Source organism: Vipera berus (genome assembly GCF_964194415.1).
Source record: "Vipera berus genome assembly, chromosome: 1".
Lineage (NCBI taxonomy): Eukaryota > Metazoa > Chordata > Lepidosauria > Squamata > Viperidae > Vipera > Vipera berus.
Window position 1 is genome coordinate 174,900,720 of NC_138202.1, and position 20,591 is coordinate 174,921,310.

At 34.1% G+C, this 20,591-nt stretch overlaps 1 protein-coding gene across 1 annotated transcript in view; it reads right to left on the reverse strand.

Moving 5' to 3' along the window:
* SATB2 (SATB homeobox 2) overlaps nt 1-20,591 on the reverse strand; it is a gene marked incomplete at its 3' end in the record, with an annotated part of 131,427 nt that overhangs the window by 27,938 nt on the left and 82,898 nt on the right. The window contains exons 8-10 of the mRNA XM_081346759.1: nt 18,789-19,001; nt 12,968-13,123; nt 836-1,033 (exon numbers count right to left, since the gene is read on the reverse strand). Coding sequence (XP_081202885.1) covers nt 836-1,033; nt 12,968-13,123; nt 18,789-19,001 — 567 coding nt within the window. The remainder of the gene's footprint in view (nt 1-835; nt 1,034-12,967; nt 13,124-18,788; nt 19,002-20,591) is intronic.

Below are 20,591 nucleotides of genomic sequence, written 5' to 3' on the forward strand. Positions count from 1 at the left end.
CCCTTTCAATATATATGGACCAGTTACAATATTTAAAGTCAGTACATATTGATTAATGCAAGTATACCATTATATAAAAAAGGTTGCTGGAGAATGTCCAAGTTTCTACAAATTCATTCTAGATCCTTTTCTTCATGTTTCATCAAACAATCAATCAATAAAAAGTTATTCATTCAAAACTCTGTAACTGGCTAACAAATACAATAATATCATTTTGCAAAAGCAACACAAGAAACCATGACAAAATGCAGAAATGTCATGCATTTAAAGAGATTTCCAAGTGGACTAAATTATCTAGGTCAGCTGCTAAACCAACTCTAGCTCTAACCATGGCTTCAGCTACAATTGGAACCTACATACATTGAAGGCTGATTTTTCTCTAAACTAAAATTGGTATACAATTTGTAATAAGTGAAATTAAATATGGGATAAGGGAAAAGTTTCTCTGGTTTTAAAAATATTTCTGATTTTATTATATTTTTTTTCATTTTTAGGGTTCTTTCTCACATTATTTATTATAATAACTTAATTATTTCAAAATGTAGTGTGGAATATGATGCATCAGATAGAAAGTTAGACTAAAAAAAGATAAATTCAAGCTTAGATCCAGTCTCAGCTATGAAAACCTACTGAATAATTTCAGGCCAATCACCTCCTTCAGTTCTATCTACATCATTAGATTAAATTACATTTGTTGTTGATGGGGAAAATTGAAGAAAAGAATATTACGTTGATTATCTTGAGCTCCCAGGTGACAGATGGAATAGAAATCAATTGAAATACATAAAATAGAGCAAAAAAAAAATAATTTAAATTGGATAACCAAAGCACTGACCTGTACAGGCTCAGGAGTAAGTTGGACAACATGCTGCATACGTTCGCTGTGATGATGCCGAGATTCTTCTTCATAGATGAGATCCCTCTCATGTTGGGGAAGATTCAGAAATCGCCGAATGGTGCACAAATTTTCCCAAAGTGTTCGATTTTCAGGGCTTGGGTTTTCTTTCCAACGCAACAGCTCACACAGCCAACCCTTCAAAGTAAATAAATAAATAAATACATCAATACACACAGACTGTTAAGCAGTAATATAGTAGTTCAATAGCAACCTTGAGTGCTACTGAAAAACAGCTTTTTTCAGATAGTTTACTACAATGTAGGTAAGTAATTTTAGTGTTCTGAGATGGGAGAAGGGGAAATTAGTCTCAAATTTTTTACAGAAATTATGAAAGAAAAGATATGTGCTAACGTAACAGAATTTGGAACCAAGGTAGGAAGACTTTGAACAATGGGAGTGGGGGCAAAAACAAAAAGTATATCATTTTGCTAATTGCCAGGTGTCCAGTGCCACAGATATACCTTATTGTTAGGGCTCTTTACATATTTTTTTTGTTCACATTCACAATAATATATCTTCTTTTAACATTACAGTATGTTTATGGGCTGTCATCTGTCTCTGACAGATGAAGGTTTTCCATAGAGAAGAAAACTTCCCTTCAGCTTCAAACTTCCTCCAGCTCCATCCTTCCAGCCTCACTTACCAAATCTCTTGCTTTTAAGTTCCCTCCTCATTCTGAAATATACAGTAAATATACCCAATCATGATATCCAGACATGCTAAAACCTGGGATAAAAATAGCTTAAATGAATTAAGGAAATGTGACAAGTTAGCAGGGCACAAGGGTGAGACACAGAATTCACCTAGCATTTTAGCAATAGCGTAAAACAACATGGAACCCAGAAAAGCTCCAGCTTCAAATATTTTAAAATGTGATGTTGACTCATGGTGTCAGTCACAGGATCACTACAGCCTGCAATTGATCTAGAACAGGGGTGTCAAACTGCCAGCCCATGGGCCGGTTGCATCATGCAGAGGCCATGCCACCCCAGCTCCGGCAATGTGAAAAAAGTCACGATACATCATGACATGTCACGTGATGCCGCGGGTTTGACACACATGATCTAGAAAATAGGCTAATGTAATAAAAGGAAGGACTATAAAGGTTGTTTATTTGATCAAAGTTAAAATATATATGTTGATATCTCTGATAACAATTAATGGATATTTTGCTGACCAGGACTGAGCAAGGAGACATCAAGGATTTGTTTATAGATAAGATCTGAGATATGGAAAGAAAGAGATCATTTGTTGTATTTTAAGACAATGTGATAAGTTACTAAAATTGTTTATACTCATTGTGATAAAGAGGGAGGCCACTTCTTTATACATTTCTTTTTCTTTAATATATCTTTATGTTTTCTTTCTTTTCTATTTTACTTCTATTTTCCCTGTACTTTCTATCTCTTCTTTTAGTTTTTTTATATTTTTCATTGTAATGCTAACAACTGCATAATATCATGTGATTATTTGCCTAACTCTCCACTGCATCTTCTGCCTTTATCTCCCCCCCCAAAAAAAAGAAAGAAAAGCAAGATTTGATTATCTCCGCTGCATCAGCCAAGACAGCCATACCAGCTGTTCTCATTGTGCAGCCTCTTCCTCACGGCCTACATGTTAATAACCTGATCATTCCATTTTCTCCTTCAACTGCCGGCTGCAGCACAGTGAGGAGACAAAAAGCCAGGCCCATCTGCAGCAGCTGTAGGCACTGAACTGTGAAGCCACGGGGGATTTATAAACTAATCTGTAACACAACACTGCCTTGTTTTTACAAGTGAGAGGCCACAGTTGTGCAGACCTGATCTTTTCTTGCAATAGCTAGGAGTGGTGGGAAATGAAAAGAAGATATCTAATCATTTACTTGGAATAAATATCTGCATTTACTATTCTACATGGTACGTGGCTAACCACAGAATCAGGTGATGGTCGACTCCCACATTCTCTTCTCCTCACACAAAATCCCATGTCTCTTTAATAATAAAGCAACAAGCAAACAGACCTTTAAAACTCTCAGCTCTAAAGTATTTTCTCAGGGGTCCTTCCATACAAAAGAATTTTTTTTGAAATGTAAAATAGAACATGGAAGGGAAAAGTACCTCTTCCTGCATTCTTTTTACCGATTCCCACCGAATACATACAAATTCTTTGAACAAGTATGGCTCCAACACATTTCAAAGGCTAAGAAACACCCTACAATTGGTCCAACTCTACATTTTGAGTGATCTTGATATTTTCTGGAGTGAGGTTGCTGTTGCCTTTTCAGAATGTTTAGCTTGAAAAGAGATGTGACAGATGACATCTCTCCTCTTCCTTATGATCTTGGAATGTTTCATGCAACACTCAGCTGCATTTGATTGATATCTCCTCCTATAATCTGCACTCATTACCAGCACTTAGCTTGACACTACAGGTCTCATTATGGACGGTGTGCTCTCTGCCATTATACTTTAAGTAGCATCATTTTAATTTGCCTGGCACCTTGCAAGGTCCTGACCATGAAGCTATTAAGAAATGAACTAGACTGCCATGTGACCATGTGTGCAAGACATGAGCAAACCAAATTAATTTCTGGCACAGGAAGTTAGCAGGCAAAGGTCCCATCCTTAGGACACCAGAAAATGACTTGATTCCCCTGTGGAATTACGCTAATGGCATATTTAGCAAAGCTTAGTTCTGAAGGTAAAGCACATTCTTGTTATTTAGGGAAAGAGAAATCCAGTTTCCCCAGAAACTGTTTGCTTGGCTGATCAGATTAAGGGATCTAGTCTTCTACAGCCTGGGCATGCATGTACACAAATCACAGCAGGACCCAAGAAATCTACGATACTTCATAGCCTCCGACATATTGCACCATGTATACCCAGCTGCTACAATAATTAGCTTATGGATGTATCAGCTGGTTCTGCAATTTTTATAAATGATAACTAACCTACAGAGCAGAAAGATTTTTATAAGCCTAATATTAGCAAGAAATTGCTTAAACCCTCTTAACTCTAAAATGCTATTGTGCTAAATGCCCTCTTCATGCTTGCAATTTTATACCACGGTAGTACTCCCTCCCTAATTATTTATTTGGCATCAACAATGGCAATTCATTTATATCAATTTCTTTCACAAAAAAAGCTATTATCTACCATTTTTTCACAAGCTATTTGGATATTTTTCTTCAACAAATCTACCTTTCATTTAAGCTCTCAATCTATTTATTCAAACAGTTTATCACTCCTACTTTCAGGATCATATATATTAACAACCAAAAAGGTTTCAAGTGCCATGAGAAGCTACTACTGAAAACATTATATAATGGAACCACTAACCAAGACACACAATTCCGTACCAAGAAATTACTATCAAGAGGGAAGTTTAATGTGCACTGCAGTGTTTTTTTTATTATTATTGAAATAATCTTACTGTGCTATTTGAGAAAGTTTTTCAGTATGTTGCAAAAAAAGTGTAAATGTCAAATAAAACAGTGACAGATGATGACAGTATTCTCTATTGAATAGCACCGTTGCTTCGTGCATGTTCGATGAGAACTCATGAATTATTAATAAATAAACTCCTTTTTATGTTTAAAAAACCTCAAGTAGTTGTGTGATTTATTCAGGGAGGTTATAGCAAAGGGAAACTGAAAATTCCAAAACTGACTTCTGTGTTAAAAATGCTGATACTAAATTTCACATAGATAAAAGTATTGACATAAGACTGATACTAAGGACTACTTGGCTTATATCCATCCTTTTCCCCCCAGACCATATTATCTGTATTGGGAATAAAAGTAGATTTAAAACAAGCTAGAAAATGAAAAAGGTGGCTGAAAGAATAAAAAATAAATAAAACCTGGTGCTTGTTCACTGTACCAGAATTTTTCAATAGTAAATAAAAGGAAGGGGTTAGCCCATTCCTTTGCTAATGTAAGTTAAACTACTCCTGTCCAGGTTCAGTCCCAGGTTTTTAATTTTAAAACTGCAGGAAATTGACGATCAGAAATCTCTCTTTTATAATGAAAATAAGAGAAAATTCAGTGCAGACATTCTCTTCTACATATCCCTGGACACTGTCTCTTCAAAAATCCAGCAGTATGTGTAAGATAAAATCGGAATGCTTTCTAAAAATATTATGCCAAAGTGAAGATGTTATGGGGCACTTATTTTATTGTTGGTCCTCACTTTATCCATTATAAATAAATGAATCCACTGTTGGGAAAGCCTACCATCTGAAACAGCCAAAAGCCCAACTGTATGTAGAACTGAGTCTCACTGAGCTCAGTAGAATTTACTGAGTGTGTCTACTGTGGCATGTTGATTCAAATCAGTAGCAATACACAGATACTGCCATGGATAGAAAAAGGAGATTGTATCTTCTAAACTGAAATTCTGAAACTGAAATTTAAAAATCATTTTTAAAAATTTCAAGTCTGCTTTCTGATTAATTTTTGGTCCCTTTTTAATATATATTAATAAGTTAAATATTGAAGCTCTATTTTTAAATCAGTATTGCTTCAAACATCATGCTTGTATTATGACCAGTAGTTGCAATAATACACTGAATAAGATAGGATGGAAAACTCATGGGAAGAAAAGGTTGTCCATGTAATCAGAAAATACATTAGGTTGGGTATAGTAGTCCTAACATCTACCAAATTTGATCAGTTTTAATCTAATGTACACTGGCTTAAAGTATTGAGTTAACAATGCTAATACCAGATTATCTATTAAAATAAAATTAAGCAAATGGTAAAATCTGTTTCTGTAACTTATGGAAACATGTTGCCTATACAGTTACGAGATTGCAAAAAACTCAGTTTGTAATTTTTTTGTACACAGTTTTGTCAATAACCACACAGTTTCTTATATTTAAAAACTTAGGCAATTAAGCATTCCTGTCATATTTTACAAGAACTGTGACTCCTAATCAAATGTATCTGACAGTAAAATATAGCATTCATTTGTTAATCTTCCAATTTTCCTACTTAATAAGCACAAGTACTCAAAATGTGGTAGATTGGGAACCCCCTAGAGGTAAAGGAAAGCAGATGAGAAAAGAAATGAACATTATATGTCATATTTTTAAACTATAAACTTTGTAATATTTAGGTCAGCAATAGTCATGAAAAACAGAAATCAAAATATTTAAGTTTTTACTGAAAGAGCTCATATGTTTAGGAGCTTCGTAAGACACTCCATGTGAAGAGAATTTTATCACAAAAAATAATAGATATTTTTGTTAAACCCAAGCACTGAAATATAACCTTATTCATTCTGGTACAAATAAGGTGCCTCTGGATGCTCATTTTCTGAGTATTAGAAATGATATGGTACTCCATGTATAATTTGTGTGTTCACACAGATTTACAGAATCCAAAGAGATGTTAGAGGATGTATTTACATAGTCCTTATTTAGTTTGCAATTCCATTATTAATTTATGGAAGATTTCCTATTGTAATTGTGACAAATACATGATGCAAAATAGACCTAGTTTTTTCTGCTTCTTTTGTGGGTTCTTCTTCTGTGACTCATTAGGTGTTTTTCCTTAATCTTTTTTGGCTGTGCACTATACCATGCCTTACTCAAGGGGAAAAACCAATATATTTGTATGTACAACTGGGGAAACACAATAGGGAACATGTTTTAGGACCAGTGCTTATCTTATAATTTCTGAGAACAGACTGTGACCTCATACATAAAAGTGCTGTTACTGACATTAAGGTGTGGCCAGTCACAAATACTCATTTGTCCAATAGGATATTTATTTATTTATTTATTTATTTATTTATTTATTTATTTATTTATTTATTTATTTATTTATTTATTTATTTATTTATTTATTTATTTATTTATTTTTGGGACTTATATGCCGCCCTATCTCCCGAAGGACTCAGGGAGGCTAACAACGGCTAATAATATTAATGAGATTGTTCTCTGTCATTCTTTTTTAATTCCTTAGCAGACTTTCAACACTGTAGTTTAACTTGATCTCCTTTTTTTTCAAGGGAGGGGATGCATACAGCTTCAAATACTGAATTAGCCAGCCATCATTTTTATTTTCTAAGAATGTGCTACCCCATCCATGAGAACAGGTGGCATACAAAAAGTTGGAAGTAAATAAAAATAGTGTTGAGATGCTAAATTCTGCATGATGTTACAAGCTGGTAACTTCTTTTAAAAATCTTCATTTCTGTGAACACTAAGCAGGGCAGAATGTCGGGTGTATGCCAAGAAAAGCAACAGAAGCATATTATTCTTCAGTGGCACTATGTAAGACATAACAAAAATAGAGAGAGAAGCACAAGATGAGGCAAGTACTGCTGAGGAACTGATATGTTGAGTACCATTGCTATGTTGGAAAAGTATTTCAATAAGTAGGGAGCATAAAATGCTGTATTTGATATGGGCTTTTCACCTACGGATGCCTACTGTATATATATATTTTTTTAAGTAAGTTTTTCCAGAAATACCAGGTTGGTGTGTGCATCACTAAAAATTCAAAAACTGTTTGTCACATATAAAGAGACTGTTCTATAAAGCTTTTGATAGACTCAAAGCTTTTGTCACAAAGGGCTTAAAACAGTTTTTGATTAAGAGGAGTAATAGCAGAACAGACATCTGCAATACCCGTTATATACCAATACCAATAGAATCACAAACTACAACTTCCTTGAGAATACCAATTTATTTACACATTCATAATGTAAATTACAATTTTTGAGAATAATGAATTAATGCAAAAAAGAAGAAATTTAAACTTGGTATTGGAAAACACACAGAGAGTGGAATTCTCTTGGTTTTACTGTTGCAATTTCCAAGATACTAAGAAGCTAAAAGTGCTTCATTTTAAGCAGAAATTAATAGTAATCCATAATGATGAACTTGTCACCACTGTATGGAAATATATATCTTGGGTGTTTAATTGAGTGTCCTTCAGGAACAACTTGTTTAATTTGATGTTTATAATTTTTGAAGGATTTGAATGTTTCTGCATTGACAGGAACATTCCAGCAAATACGTGAGTAGGCAAATTAAGAGATTTTAGTGAGAATGATTCAAAATAACTCGACTCAAAATATATGTTAAAGGATATTTCCTCACCCACATCTTCAGTGCAGAAAAATGTCAGCATCTGTGAGAAAAATTATAATGTGTGATAGATGTCTTAAGAGACTGGGAATCTGCTATTAGTCAAATTAGCCACAGAAAATTATTTTCTAATTGTACTCAAAGCAAAGGCTTCTAAAAGAAATGTTCACCCTGGAAATCTACAACAGCATGAAATTAGCCAAGCAGTAGTATGAACTTGTAACTCACTCAAAGAGCTCTCCTTTTTACAAACCCAGTGTATCTCCATTAAAATAAAGCTCCTGTGAAGAAAGTGGAATGGATAAAAGAGTGGCTGTATTGTAATACTGAATTCTGACACGCATGTTAATGGAATCTTGACAAGTATATCTGATCTCTATAAGTAGAGTTTACAGTGATTACTTTTGAATTGCAGTATGCTGAACTTCAATATTTGTGGAGATTTACTTGTTAGTTCTACTAAACTACTCCGAGTCTTTACTTGAACCATTTATTCTAATTAAATATTTCTTTGACAAGAATTATCACATAATAGTAAAACTCAATAAATTAAATTTTGTTCACACAAAACTTAGCAAAAAGAGCAAAGAAAGAAAAGTATAGTGTGTGTTCCTTAAGAATATTCTGTACCCTTTTTCTTAACATGGGGAAGTAGGGAGAGAAGAGAGACCAAAAACAAAGCTAAAAACAAACATTTTAAATAATTATGCTTACAATATTGAGAGTGATATATATTACTATTTAAATTAACACATTTATCAATACCCAAAGCGTGTACTTCTAGTATATTTAAGCCATAGTTTCTACTTTCCATAATATACATTTATTTAAAAGGGCAGGGAACTAACTCTATAATTCTTCATGGCATGCTACAAAATAAACACGCCCTTGTAGCCTTACACATATTTGTAGCAATGCCTTTGGACCCTTAAGGACTTCAAAGATGTAAAGAAAATCCTTGGGAACTAGTTCACCTTCTTATAGATGCTTTACAAAGTCCACGCCCACAATTTAACTATTCTGAGAACAGTCAAGTAACCTATGGTAGCTATTCAATAAACACGCCCATGTATTATTCAATTCCAAATGGGATCCCTGGTAAATATGGTAGCCTATCTATGGAGTTGTATAGACCAGGATACATGTGGCTCAGCATCAGTCAGTCCTATGTTTGGTGCTGAGAAGCTCAAATGCACTGTCTCTCTTCACATCTTTTTTGATGGTCTTATTTTTCTAAGATATTATTCAAAATCCCTGGCTCAAAGTCGTTATTAGAAATGTTGACCATATGGAAGAATTGAATGGAGTGTGCCTCTGTTTGTATATCCCTCTTTATGAGTAAATCATTGCAAAAAAAAAAGCTTTCAATTTGCCAGACCAGAATTTTCTCCCAAAGAATTACCTTTTTCCTTATAAGTGAATCAGTAAAAGTGAATTCAATTGTTCTCCAGAAGCAAGCAGTTACTTGGATTCTTTTAATTAAAGTCTTTATTGATTAGCCCTTGGGCCATATCAAAGTGCAAAGTTCCAGCAACAAATTGTTACTAAAATTTGATAAAAGCAATTTAAAATGGAATTTGATAAAATACAATTTAAAATGGAATTAGAATAAAATACAATTTAAAATGAAATGGTAATAAATACAATCTAAAATGAAATTGTAATAGTGTACAATAATTTAAGATATAAATAAAATATGATAAAATTATATTTCAGAGTCGTCCTTGCAATCTACCCCAATCTGTCCCACATATGCAGATCTCAACCGAACCATTTTGTTTAAGTACTGTGCTACCTTAAACGTTATTTTCAAGTTCTGGCCGGAAATAAGGTAAGTTGTTTTGATATGGGGATCCCAATGGGTCATTCGTTTGGTATATAGTCCAAGATACCTGTCTCTCACCCTCTTATATAGGCAACAGTCAAATAGGAAGTGAGCCAGGTCTTCTACCTCTGCCGCTCTGCAAATGCAGAGACGCTCATTGTAGGGTACAGCATGAAATCTCCCATATCTGACCATTGTGTCAAGCTGTTTGAATCTCGCTCCCGTAAATATCTCCCTAAGATGTTTTGGGAGTTGTAACTTCAACAGTCTACTTGAAAAGTACGTTTGTATTTACTCAGCCATTTCAAGTTACCCACCTTACCAAGGATAGCTATATCAGTTTGTGCTTCTATATCCTTAATTCTTTGGGCAACTCTTTTTTTTATTGTTCTCCTGTTACGCAAGAGACAGGAAGGCCACAGCTTCTTACAAAATTTATGATTGTAGTTTTATTTGCTCTAGTAGGCATAACTTGGGGAGTCTATCAGTCTCCATTTCATTAACTTTGCACCAGTAGTTATAAACTCTTAATTTTAGATAATGCATGAATTGTATGAATTCCCAATTCAGCTCTAACTGCTGCAGCAGATGTTCTTGGATCTACACCCAAAATACATCTCAAATGCTGGGACTGTGTTTGTTCAAGGACTGCGGTTGAGTAAAGACCCCAAATTTCTGCTCCATACAAGAGCATTGTGGATTCTTGTTAATTCACACAACTTGAAACTCCCTTAATTTTTTAAACTGTTCAGTATAATGTTTCCTTTCTTCTTATCCATCCACATTCCAGGTCTAGAACTATCAAACCCTTTGTGATTATTGTAACTAACTCCCGCTGAATGTGCCTGTTAGAGTACAACATCTGCCTATTGTGCCTATTCTACGAGTTGACAATTTTGAGATCAGCCTTCTGAAATAACTACTTAATATCTCAAACTTAAGTATGATCATTTATAGTTTTTAATATAATTTGAAACAAACATTCAGGGCCCCTTTTAATGTTTTGCTTCCTATTTTTAACGTCATTGCCAGAGAATATTATTTAGAATGAGTCTTTTCTTGGCTAGTCTTGGATGATGGTAATCTGATTACATATGAATCTGGATCTAAAAACCCGGATTCTATAGAAAGGTTTTATGCAATATACAAGTTTAAATTGGCACTAACCATTTTCTAAAGTAGAAATAGAAGTAACAATTTTCCAAATCACTAAACCTGTCATTTTTATACCACATTGTGTGAAATGATTGCTTGTATGAACAGCAGCCTATAAAAATGAAGACTTCAAGTAGTCAGAAGTACTTTTTATGTAATGAATACCTGTGCTTTACTATTCTGAATAAATTACTCAAGATACATGTCTGAAGAGTATAGTTAGTCATTTGATAAGGGGTAATATCACTCTCTATTTGTGAGTTTCTCCAGAGGCATAGAGCTGCATACAGCTGAAAGCAAAGTATTATACTATGTAAGTATATATGATCTAGCAGTAGTATTATTTGAAGAGTTGGATCTCATTAATAACTTAATTAGAATGCATGTGGTAGCAAGATATTTTTAAACAGGTCTAAGTGGTGGTTTTTAATTTTCTAGAGATTCATGCGAAGTAGGTCTATTGGAGATGTTTTTTAAGCTTTAAACTCTAGATAAGTAAATGGATCCTGACACCTAGGCTATAAACATTAAAAGCATCAACACTTCTCAAATTTTGCCCTAGCTTCCCCACAACTCAATATTATAAAATAAAGATACCATGGCAACCAAGAATAATTTAAAAACATATTCATAAATGAGCTTGATATGCAAACAGAAACTCCAAGCTCATAATATTAGGTTTTGATGTGGTTATCGGAGCTGAATACATTTCCTATTCCTAACATAAACCAAACGTTGCAGTTACTGCAATATATCAAGAGTTAAAAGTATAAGAAAATCAGGGTTACTTGAGAGAACTGTGAAATGAAAAGCACATACTCAGATACACTTATGCAAGAAGTGTTTGCAGGGCACAACCACAGCAAATTTCATTTTCACACATTTGATAAACCTTGCTGCTCATTTTTTAAATCCTCTATTGATTCTACATGCTGCAAAACTGCTTTCTTTTTCAGATCAAGAACAATTAAAATATTCTAGCTAAAGTGAATAACTCATGGTTGATTTCTCTGGAATTTCAGTATTCAAATTGGCACTAATTGAAGTTGTTCAGATACCCAAATTATTTTCAGTGACTTAGAACATTTCTATTTCAGGACTTTTCTGCATAAAATGACAGCAAGATTCCAGGCATTTTCTAGCCAAATTTCAAAAAGAGCCAGGTAATTCAGTTTGTGTTAAATAGTCCTTATTAAAAACTATCTTGTCTTAAAGGTATGTTTGCATTTGTATATAAAAAAATTGCAAAAAGAAAAGACCGAAAGGCACGTTTGCAAAATCAATTGTGCAGTTTTTATTTTACTGCACTTTTATCACATATGTCATTTATTACACAGTGGAAAACCGTTAAATGCACAGTAGTTGTGCCAAGTGGCATTATGCTTTTAACAGCTTTATTCGTTTAACAGTTCCAGCTCTCATTATATTTTGCCATGTGGTACGTGAGATTTTTATTCTTTTAACAGTGTATAAAAGGGGTCCATGGCATTTTTATTTTATGTATTTCATATTGCACTCATATTTTTCTTCTTTTCTGTGAATATTAAGCCTTAGGCAAAACTAAAAACAAGGGGTGTATCTGGAAACAAGAAGTGTTAGAAGAAAAAGGAGATAAGAAAGGCTCGGATCCCTTTTATAATCAAACCAATACTATTAATGTGTAGGGTCACAATATTTCTGTTAAGATTGGTATGTGACTATTTTCACTTTGTATGTTTTATTATTGCTCCATTTCATCTTTTTACTGAATGGGAAAAAAACACTCAAAACAAAGAAATAGTGATTATAACTCTTTAACATAAAAAACACTATCATTCAGAAGTCCTTATTTTATAGTTTTGGATTTTTTAATATTTTTTTAGTCTATTTAAATCCACAGAAAGGAATTATTCTGGAGCAAAAGCACAAATAAGAAAAGATTGTATAGGTGTATTTTTATTTGTAGAAGGGATGTGTCCAATTTCATCCTCAAAGGTATTCCTGCTCTTAAAAGATAATCCCCTACTCACCTGACTTTTGTTGGCAGCTACTTTGGCAAACAAAGCCTGAGACACTTTGGCCCTTTTCATCTCCTGTTGGATCTCGTCATAAATGGCAGCTGTGATGTTGATGTTGGCTCCGTCCACCTTAATGGGGAGGTCTGTTGTCGGTGTTGAGGTTTTGGCCTACCAAGAGACCATGAAAATAATAATTAAAATAGTGCTGCTTTCAGCCCAGCCATCTGTGCAGAAATTATCAAAGGATTTCAGTCAGCTGATGCCAAACTGCATTAGCTACAGAGGGACACTTCCTGTCCATTATTCTAATCAGGTTAATTGTGATTGGAAATAATTGCAGGGCATTCCTATAGGACATACAAAGCATGTGTATGCACTCTCACTCTCTTTTTCTACAAACATACACAAGGTATTCTTCAATTGCTCTGACTTTCAACACACACAAAAATATATACTAGGAAATTAAACGGTTATGTAGTGGATGAAGTAATGTTTAAACCATTATTTTATTCAGCTTGTCCTCAAATACAACATATTATGTATATGAATATTTGAATGTTTGCTCCCTCCCCCTCCTCCCCAAAAAATCATACCTTGGAGGAAGAGCCAATTCTTCCAGGAAAAATGAGTAAATGCATAGAGGACTGTAAATAATAAATTATTACTCAATTTAATATACTCCCACAAGTCTCTCATCCTTTATTAAAATTATACGTATGTCATTTGAGTATATATGGTCTCCCATCATTATGCTGGCTAGACAGTCACCTAATTTCACCTAGGAAATCAGTGGGTATGAAAAAAAAAGATTAATAACTCTATGCTTGCCAGTGTGCTTGATAAGCTGCCATTGAGTTCAAAAACCCACATTGCAGCTGGGTACATTCCATTACACTCCTTTTAAATAAATGGTTTCCTATCAATTTCTTTGACAATTGAAGGACACTAATGAGATAATATTTCCTTCACAGATAAATCTACTAAAAGAACTGAGATGGAATTTTGCTGCACAAAAATCTAGAAATCTACTGCACATTACAAAGGCTACTAATTTCACTAAAGTCAAATCAGTTATTGCAAGAACTAATAAATCATGCTGAGCAACCATTTCAATCAAGCAATAGTTTAAAGAAACATGCAGAATACACACTAATGACCAAGGACTCTACTTAAGCTAGGCTAGAAGACCTCCAAGGTCCCTTCCAGCTCTGTTAAGCAAGGTTTTAGGAAACTGAAATACGTGTTAAAGCAAAAAACAAAAAGGATGAAAAAGATTGGAAGAAATAATAGCACTTCCTCCATGCTGTTTCATTAGAACAGTGTACAAAGTAAGCATTTTATATTGATTGAAAGTTTAACAGGGCTATATACTTTATCATCTTTAACAAAAAAAAGAGGTGTCTTAATAAAGTATTATTAAAAGGAAGTGTGGGGGTTTGTCTTGCATTTGAGAACCAGGTTTATGGCTCATTTGTTTCATATTTGATAAACACAGATTTAAAACTTGCTGTAATATAAATGTCTCAGGTATTTATTTATTTTTTAAAAAGGATTAGAACCATTTTGGAATATGTTTGCCTGTATTCTGTGGTCAATTTGGAGAAGCCTGCTCTGAATTATTCCATCATGATTTGTGGCCTGAAGAAGCAGAATATTCTTTATTAAGGCACTGAAATTATAAAATTAAAGGGAAGTTTGCCTGGTTCCAGTTTCATTAGCTTGTTATCATACAATATAAAAAATGTTTTTGCCAAATTTATGATTATAAATTACATTATTAACAGGGCTTGAAAATTCACTTTTTTCTAGTGTGTTAACAAGGTTGTTTACAGTTGCTCTTTTGTATTTTTATAATTATTACTTTTATTTTTTCAAATAGACAAAATGGAGCAAACACAAAAGAATGGAGTACATAAATATACTTGGCTAAAATCTGTTTTTTTAAAAAAATATCCCTTAACTTTTACCAAAGAACAAATTAAATAGCAGAATCCCATATTTAAATATTGCCATATTCATCTCAAAACATTTGGACTCTTTTTTTTTCTGATCAGTTTGGCATTGATTACCTACTACCAAATACACATTCCAAAAGAGAATTTGATGAGCTTGAAAGCTACAAATGGAGAATTACAATTTTTAAAAAGCCATGTAATAGGGAGGAAAATGGACATTTACTATATTTCTTGATACTCTGAGATTATCTACTATACTGCAAAATTGTATCACAGATTGGTATCTATGGAAACAGTATTTTTTATATAGGATTAACTTTGGCACCAGGAAAAAAATGTCTTTCATTTCAAATATGTTTTCTCCTGTCTGCCTATCTTGGCTATTTCTTAAAGCATTCTTCTAGCATTAAATTATTCTTCTCAGTACTATAATTTAGGCAAAAAAAACCCATATATGCATTGTAAAAAAAAAGTTAATATATGGAAATTTTCCCCTGCTTCAGCAGGAGGAGGTAGCTTATACCATTGCTTGATTTTGTTTTTTCTAAAAGAAATCTATTTGTTCTCTAGGTAATTTCCTCACTTCTCTAACTTGGATATAATTCACTGCCAGTGTCCAAATGAACTGGCATAAATCTTATAGTTATCTTTTTGGATTCTTACCAGGGTGACCAAATGAGTTTTCATTTACAGGCATCTTGTGTTTTCCATAGGGAGGCCAACCAAATATCAAATATTACAAGGCTCCCAGAGTTATCGTTAGCTGCCCAGAGGCACTTATAAATTATTTCAATCAATCAACATTTGTTATCTTTCCAACACAAAGAAAAGCCCCTTTTAAGTTATATTTTACCTTTGCTGTTCATTTTGTCCCTCTTCTATTTTTTAGTAACATTATACTTTTCTCTGTTAAATATTGTAACTTTTAGCTATATCCTGCTCTAGAAATTATTAGCCTAAGGATCAGGCACAAAAAAGAGATCAATCATCATCACCATCATAATCTATAGTAACGGTTTGTGATTATAATCAAATGTTCTTAAAGACAGAAAAGAAACAAAGAACACTAATATCTAGAGAATAAGTGTATGGAGTGAAGCAAAACAGACATAAATGCCAATTTTTCACATATTGCATATATTCAGTTCCACCAAAGGAGTTAGATATGTACACCCAGCCTTCCCTGTTTTGGTAACTTCCCAAATTCTAAGTAAACATATAATCATCTCTAGCAACATCACCAAAAATTAGCATAAGAATGTCCTCAATAAAATGAGAGAGTTTTTCCTGAGCTCATTTTTTTCCTACTGAATTTATAATTCCATTTTTTGTCCGACTCCTATCTCTTCTCCACTTTAAAAATGAATAGAAAACTATGTATTAGATAAAATGGATCCCAATACATAATGTGCATGAGAAGTTTGTGCATTGTTTAGGTAAAAAGTACTTGAAAAAACATGTAAAATGCATATAATATGTGTATATTTAGAGAAATATGTGGAAACATTTGTACATATCTAATCTTTTAAATTTAAATCTTTTTACAATAGTATACATAAATTAAATGGTAGTACAACCATATAATGATATAAAATACAATGTACTGTACTTTGAAAAAGTCTATTTTGTTTAAAAAAACTATATAGTGTGGGGAAAATAGCAAAGATAAAAAAATATTTATACAAAATTATCCTATGCCAAATTACTAAGGGGAGATAAAGAAAAAGAAGAAGAAATCCTTAGAAAACAAAACCCTTTTAAAAACAAATGAAATAAACAAAACTAGAAACTCAAAAAAGTGCATATGTAAATTATATGTGATCATACACATATACACTGTTTAAAAAAGATAATAGAAAAAGAATGGCATGGCATGGCATAGCATGGCATGTAATAGATTAAAATAGAATAGATCCATCCATTAACATCACATAGCTTTTTCCAACTTCAGCATTATGATCCAATTTTTAAAAAATTATGATTTTTTTCAAATTTGCTGAAGAGTAAAATGTTATAGGTTTGCTAATCCAAAGACTGATCCCCCTGTCCTTCAAGCATTTATTTATGTTCTGTCAGCCATTTCACACCAGCTGAATGCTTCCTGTCTTCTCTATTTTAGAACAGAATAGAGCTGGGAGGGACCTTAGAGGTCTTCTAGTCCAGCCCCCTGCTCAAGCAGGCAAACCTATACTATTTCAGACAAGTGACTGCCTAGTCTCTTCTTAAAAACCTCCAGTGATGGAGTGCCCACAATTTCTGAAGGCAAGCTGTTCCACTGGTTAATTGCCCTCACTGTTAGGAAGTTTCTCCTTAATTCCAGGTTGTTTCTCTCTTTGGTCAGTTTCCAACCATTGTTTCTTGTCTTTCCCTCTGGTGCTTTGGAGAATAGTTTGACACCCTCTTCTTTGTGGCAGCCCCTCAAATACTGGAATACTGCTATCATGTCACCCGTTTCTTCTTTTCTTTAGACTAGCCAAACACAAGTCCTTCATATGTTTTAGTCTCCAGGCCTTGGATCATTTTAGTTGCTCTTCTCTGAACTTTTTCCAAGGTCTCAACATCTTTTTTGTAGTATGGTGACCAAAATTGGTTGCAATATTCCAGGTGTGGTCTTACTAGGATTTTATAAAGCGGTACTAATACTTCATGTGATCTTGATTCTATGCCTCTGTTTATACAACCCAGGATTGTATTAGCTTTTTTGGCTGTGCTGCACACTGCACACTAGGACTCCAAAGTCCTCTCACAGTTACTGTTTTTGAGCCAGGTCTCACCCAGTCTGTACTTGTACCTTTGATTTTGCCTGCCTAAATGTAAAACTTTGATTTTCTCCACATTAAAATTTATTTTGTTAGATAGGGTCCATTGTTCAAGCTTGTCAAGATCTTTTTGGATCCTGAGCTTGTCTTCTGAGCTGTTGACCTTTCCTGCCAGTTTAGTGTCATCTGCAGATTTGAATATAATAGATTTTGAGTCTAAAGTTTGATTCCTACATTAATTTTCAGTGGCTCCTTTCTCCAGCAACAATTGTGGTAGGAAACACAACAATAACCATCCTATCATGCCCTCTGCTAGTGGAGATTCTGGTTCATACTTTTGGCAATAAAGTTAGCAGCTTAATCTAACCACACTCAACAGGCACATGTGCGTTGCTGGACAGGTTCACTTAAACATTCATGACTCAAGACCATTTGGAAGGCTGAAGATCAGCACTTACACTTTGAATTGTATCCCAAAACCAACTACAGACCTCTAAAATATGTTTAATGAAATCCCTTAAACACATGTCCAAGTACTTATTTTGAAAGGTTTTATTCTATTAGTTAGTTGCAATCAACCTAACAACTTCTTCTTAATTGTATTTCAGCACTTCTGAATGCAACCTGGAGGTAAACTTGCCAACCAGAAGTTGAGGTGTTGAACCTACTGAAAAAAACATTACGGTAAAATTAAAGGTACAACCCTGAACTAAAATTATGAAAACCTTCAAGCACACATTGAGAATGAAATGCACAGTTGGTCCTGAAAGGAAATAACATGCCTAGCTCTGACCAGGGGTACATCATTGATTTGAGGAGATTCAGATCACAACCAAAGTATATAACCTTCCCTGTAGGTATTTGAATTCTTTCATGTATTTAATTGAATGTTCATTCTTTATATTTGCAGCATTAATTTTAAAAAATAGCATATCGGTTTCACCCCAGAAGTGTTGCTAAAAGGCCATGTAATTTAAAACTCTAAAAATTTAAGATTTTCTTTTCTAATTAATATCAGCCCGGGAAAAACCTAACCAGCCATCTTATAAGATGCTTGACATTAGGTTTTCTGCATGAGGGGACAACACTGAAAGCAATTACAATAGGGTTGAACCTTACCTGGGGGGTTCTGGAGGAACTTGGACTGCTGGCAGCTGAAGACACCATGCTCACATTGGGGTTCATACTCCTCTCTCTCTCATCCTGATATATACGATCTCGCTCTGTCTCAGGTAGGTTGAGGAAATTCTGCATTGCCCTCAGATTTACCAGGAGGGACTGGGAAGCTGTTCTAGGGTCTTCTTCTTTACGCAGTATCTCTGATAGCAATCCCTGGTTCAAAAAATTAAAAAAAAGTCCAAGTCTTTTTAAAAAATATGTTAGTTATAATTGGCCAGGCTGCAGAGCTGAGACTCTTCATCAGATGTCAAAGCATATGGAATGTTTTCTAGAAACAAACCTTGTTTTCTAGAGACCATGGCTGATTTTAGAGCAATTGTATTTAAATTCTACTTTTCACTTAAGGACAATCCAAATACAAATGTGCCAAAGAGGCAAGTGGGTAGTAAGACACCATTATAACACTACAATTATAGCCAGGTGCCTAAAAACTATTAGCACTCTCACTTTTTCTGCTTGAGGTTGCAAACATTTGGCAGTTCTATTCAACTTCAGGAATCTGCCAAGTTTGGTAAATTTAGTTCAGACATTGAAACAGCTCAGAAGGCTTATGAAGAAAAATGTTTGGCAAGGTTTGGATGTTACAGTTTATTCATGGCAAACTGTCAATTCTTTCTAATGGGGAAAATGCTGCAAATATGAGAAATTCTTAAGATATTTCATCTTTAAAATTAATTTGGAAATTGCTTGCTGTCTCATTTAAAAACTCATGAGGTGGCAATGGTCAGATTCATCAAACACATCTAGATCAGGGGTGTCAAACTGCCGGCCCGCAGGCCGGATGTGTCATCCGGAAGCCACACCCACCCCATTGCCGGCAATGGCAAAACTGTCCCGATACGTTGCGCAATGTCACGTGACGTCACGAGTTTGACATGTCTGATCTAGATTGTTTTGGTCTTTTACATGAAAGAAGTCAGCAGTTCAATTGTACTATAGCCTGCCTAAAGCCTTGGAAACCAAGCAAAGTCATGGAATATAAAAAAATATGGCGGACATAGGACATAAATGTTACTGATTACTCTGACACAAATTTTTAGCAAAGCAAAGACTTTAGTCTTTGCATAACAGAATCTCTAATCATTTGCAGTACTTTTGTGTTCCTTTATCCTAGAGAACTCCAAGTAAAAATTTCTTCTTATAGCAGAAATCATAATTAGAAAAAAAAACTCCTTATTGTGCTGCAAATAAATGGTACAAAAGCCACCTAAATGTTACACTGTCCATCCTCATCCTCCTCCCTTCTATCTGCACTCTGCATAGAACTTCAACATCCTGCCTACTTCTCTGAAATACCAGTCTCAGAAGGGAAAATCATTTGCTGCTTTGTTTCTAGGCAGAAAAGCTCAATACAGTTTATAGCAAATTAATGTGCCCCAAGTTTATTTCAATATATAAAATTTCCCTGGGTCAAGATGTATGGGGGAAACGTTCACAATTATTTAATATGAGAAATTTATACATACACAAAAAAGTGAAACTGATAGTCTTTGAAGAAGCAGACTAGTATCACAAATAAAAGACTACTCAAAAAAAATTTTTGGACCAATCACTCTCCCTTAGTCTAATCAACTTTCCAGGGTTGTGGGTGAGAGGAAAAATAGGAAGGAACAATATGCAAGCCGCCTTTACCTTCTGTATAAAATAAAGGATATAATTCTTAACAAATATGCTAAGATATATAGCAAATCAATGAAAATATGAAATAATTATTTCAGGCACAGATGCTTATTACTATATATG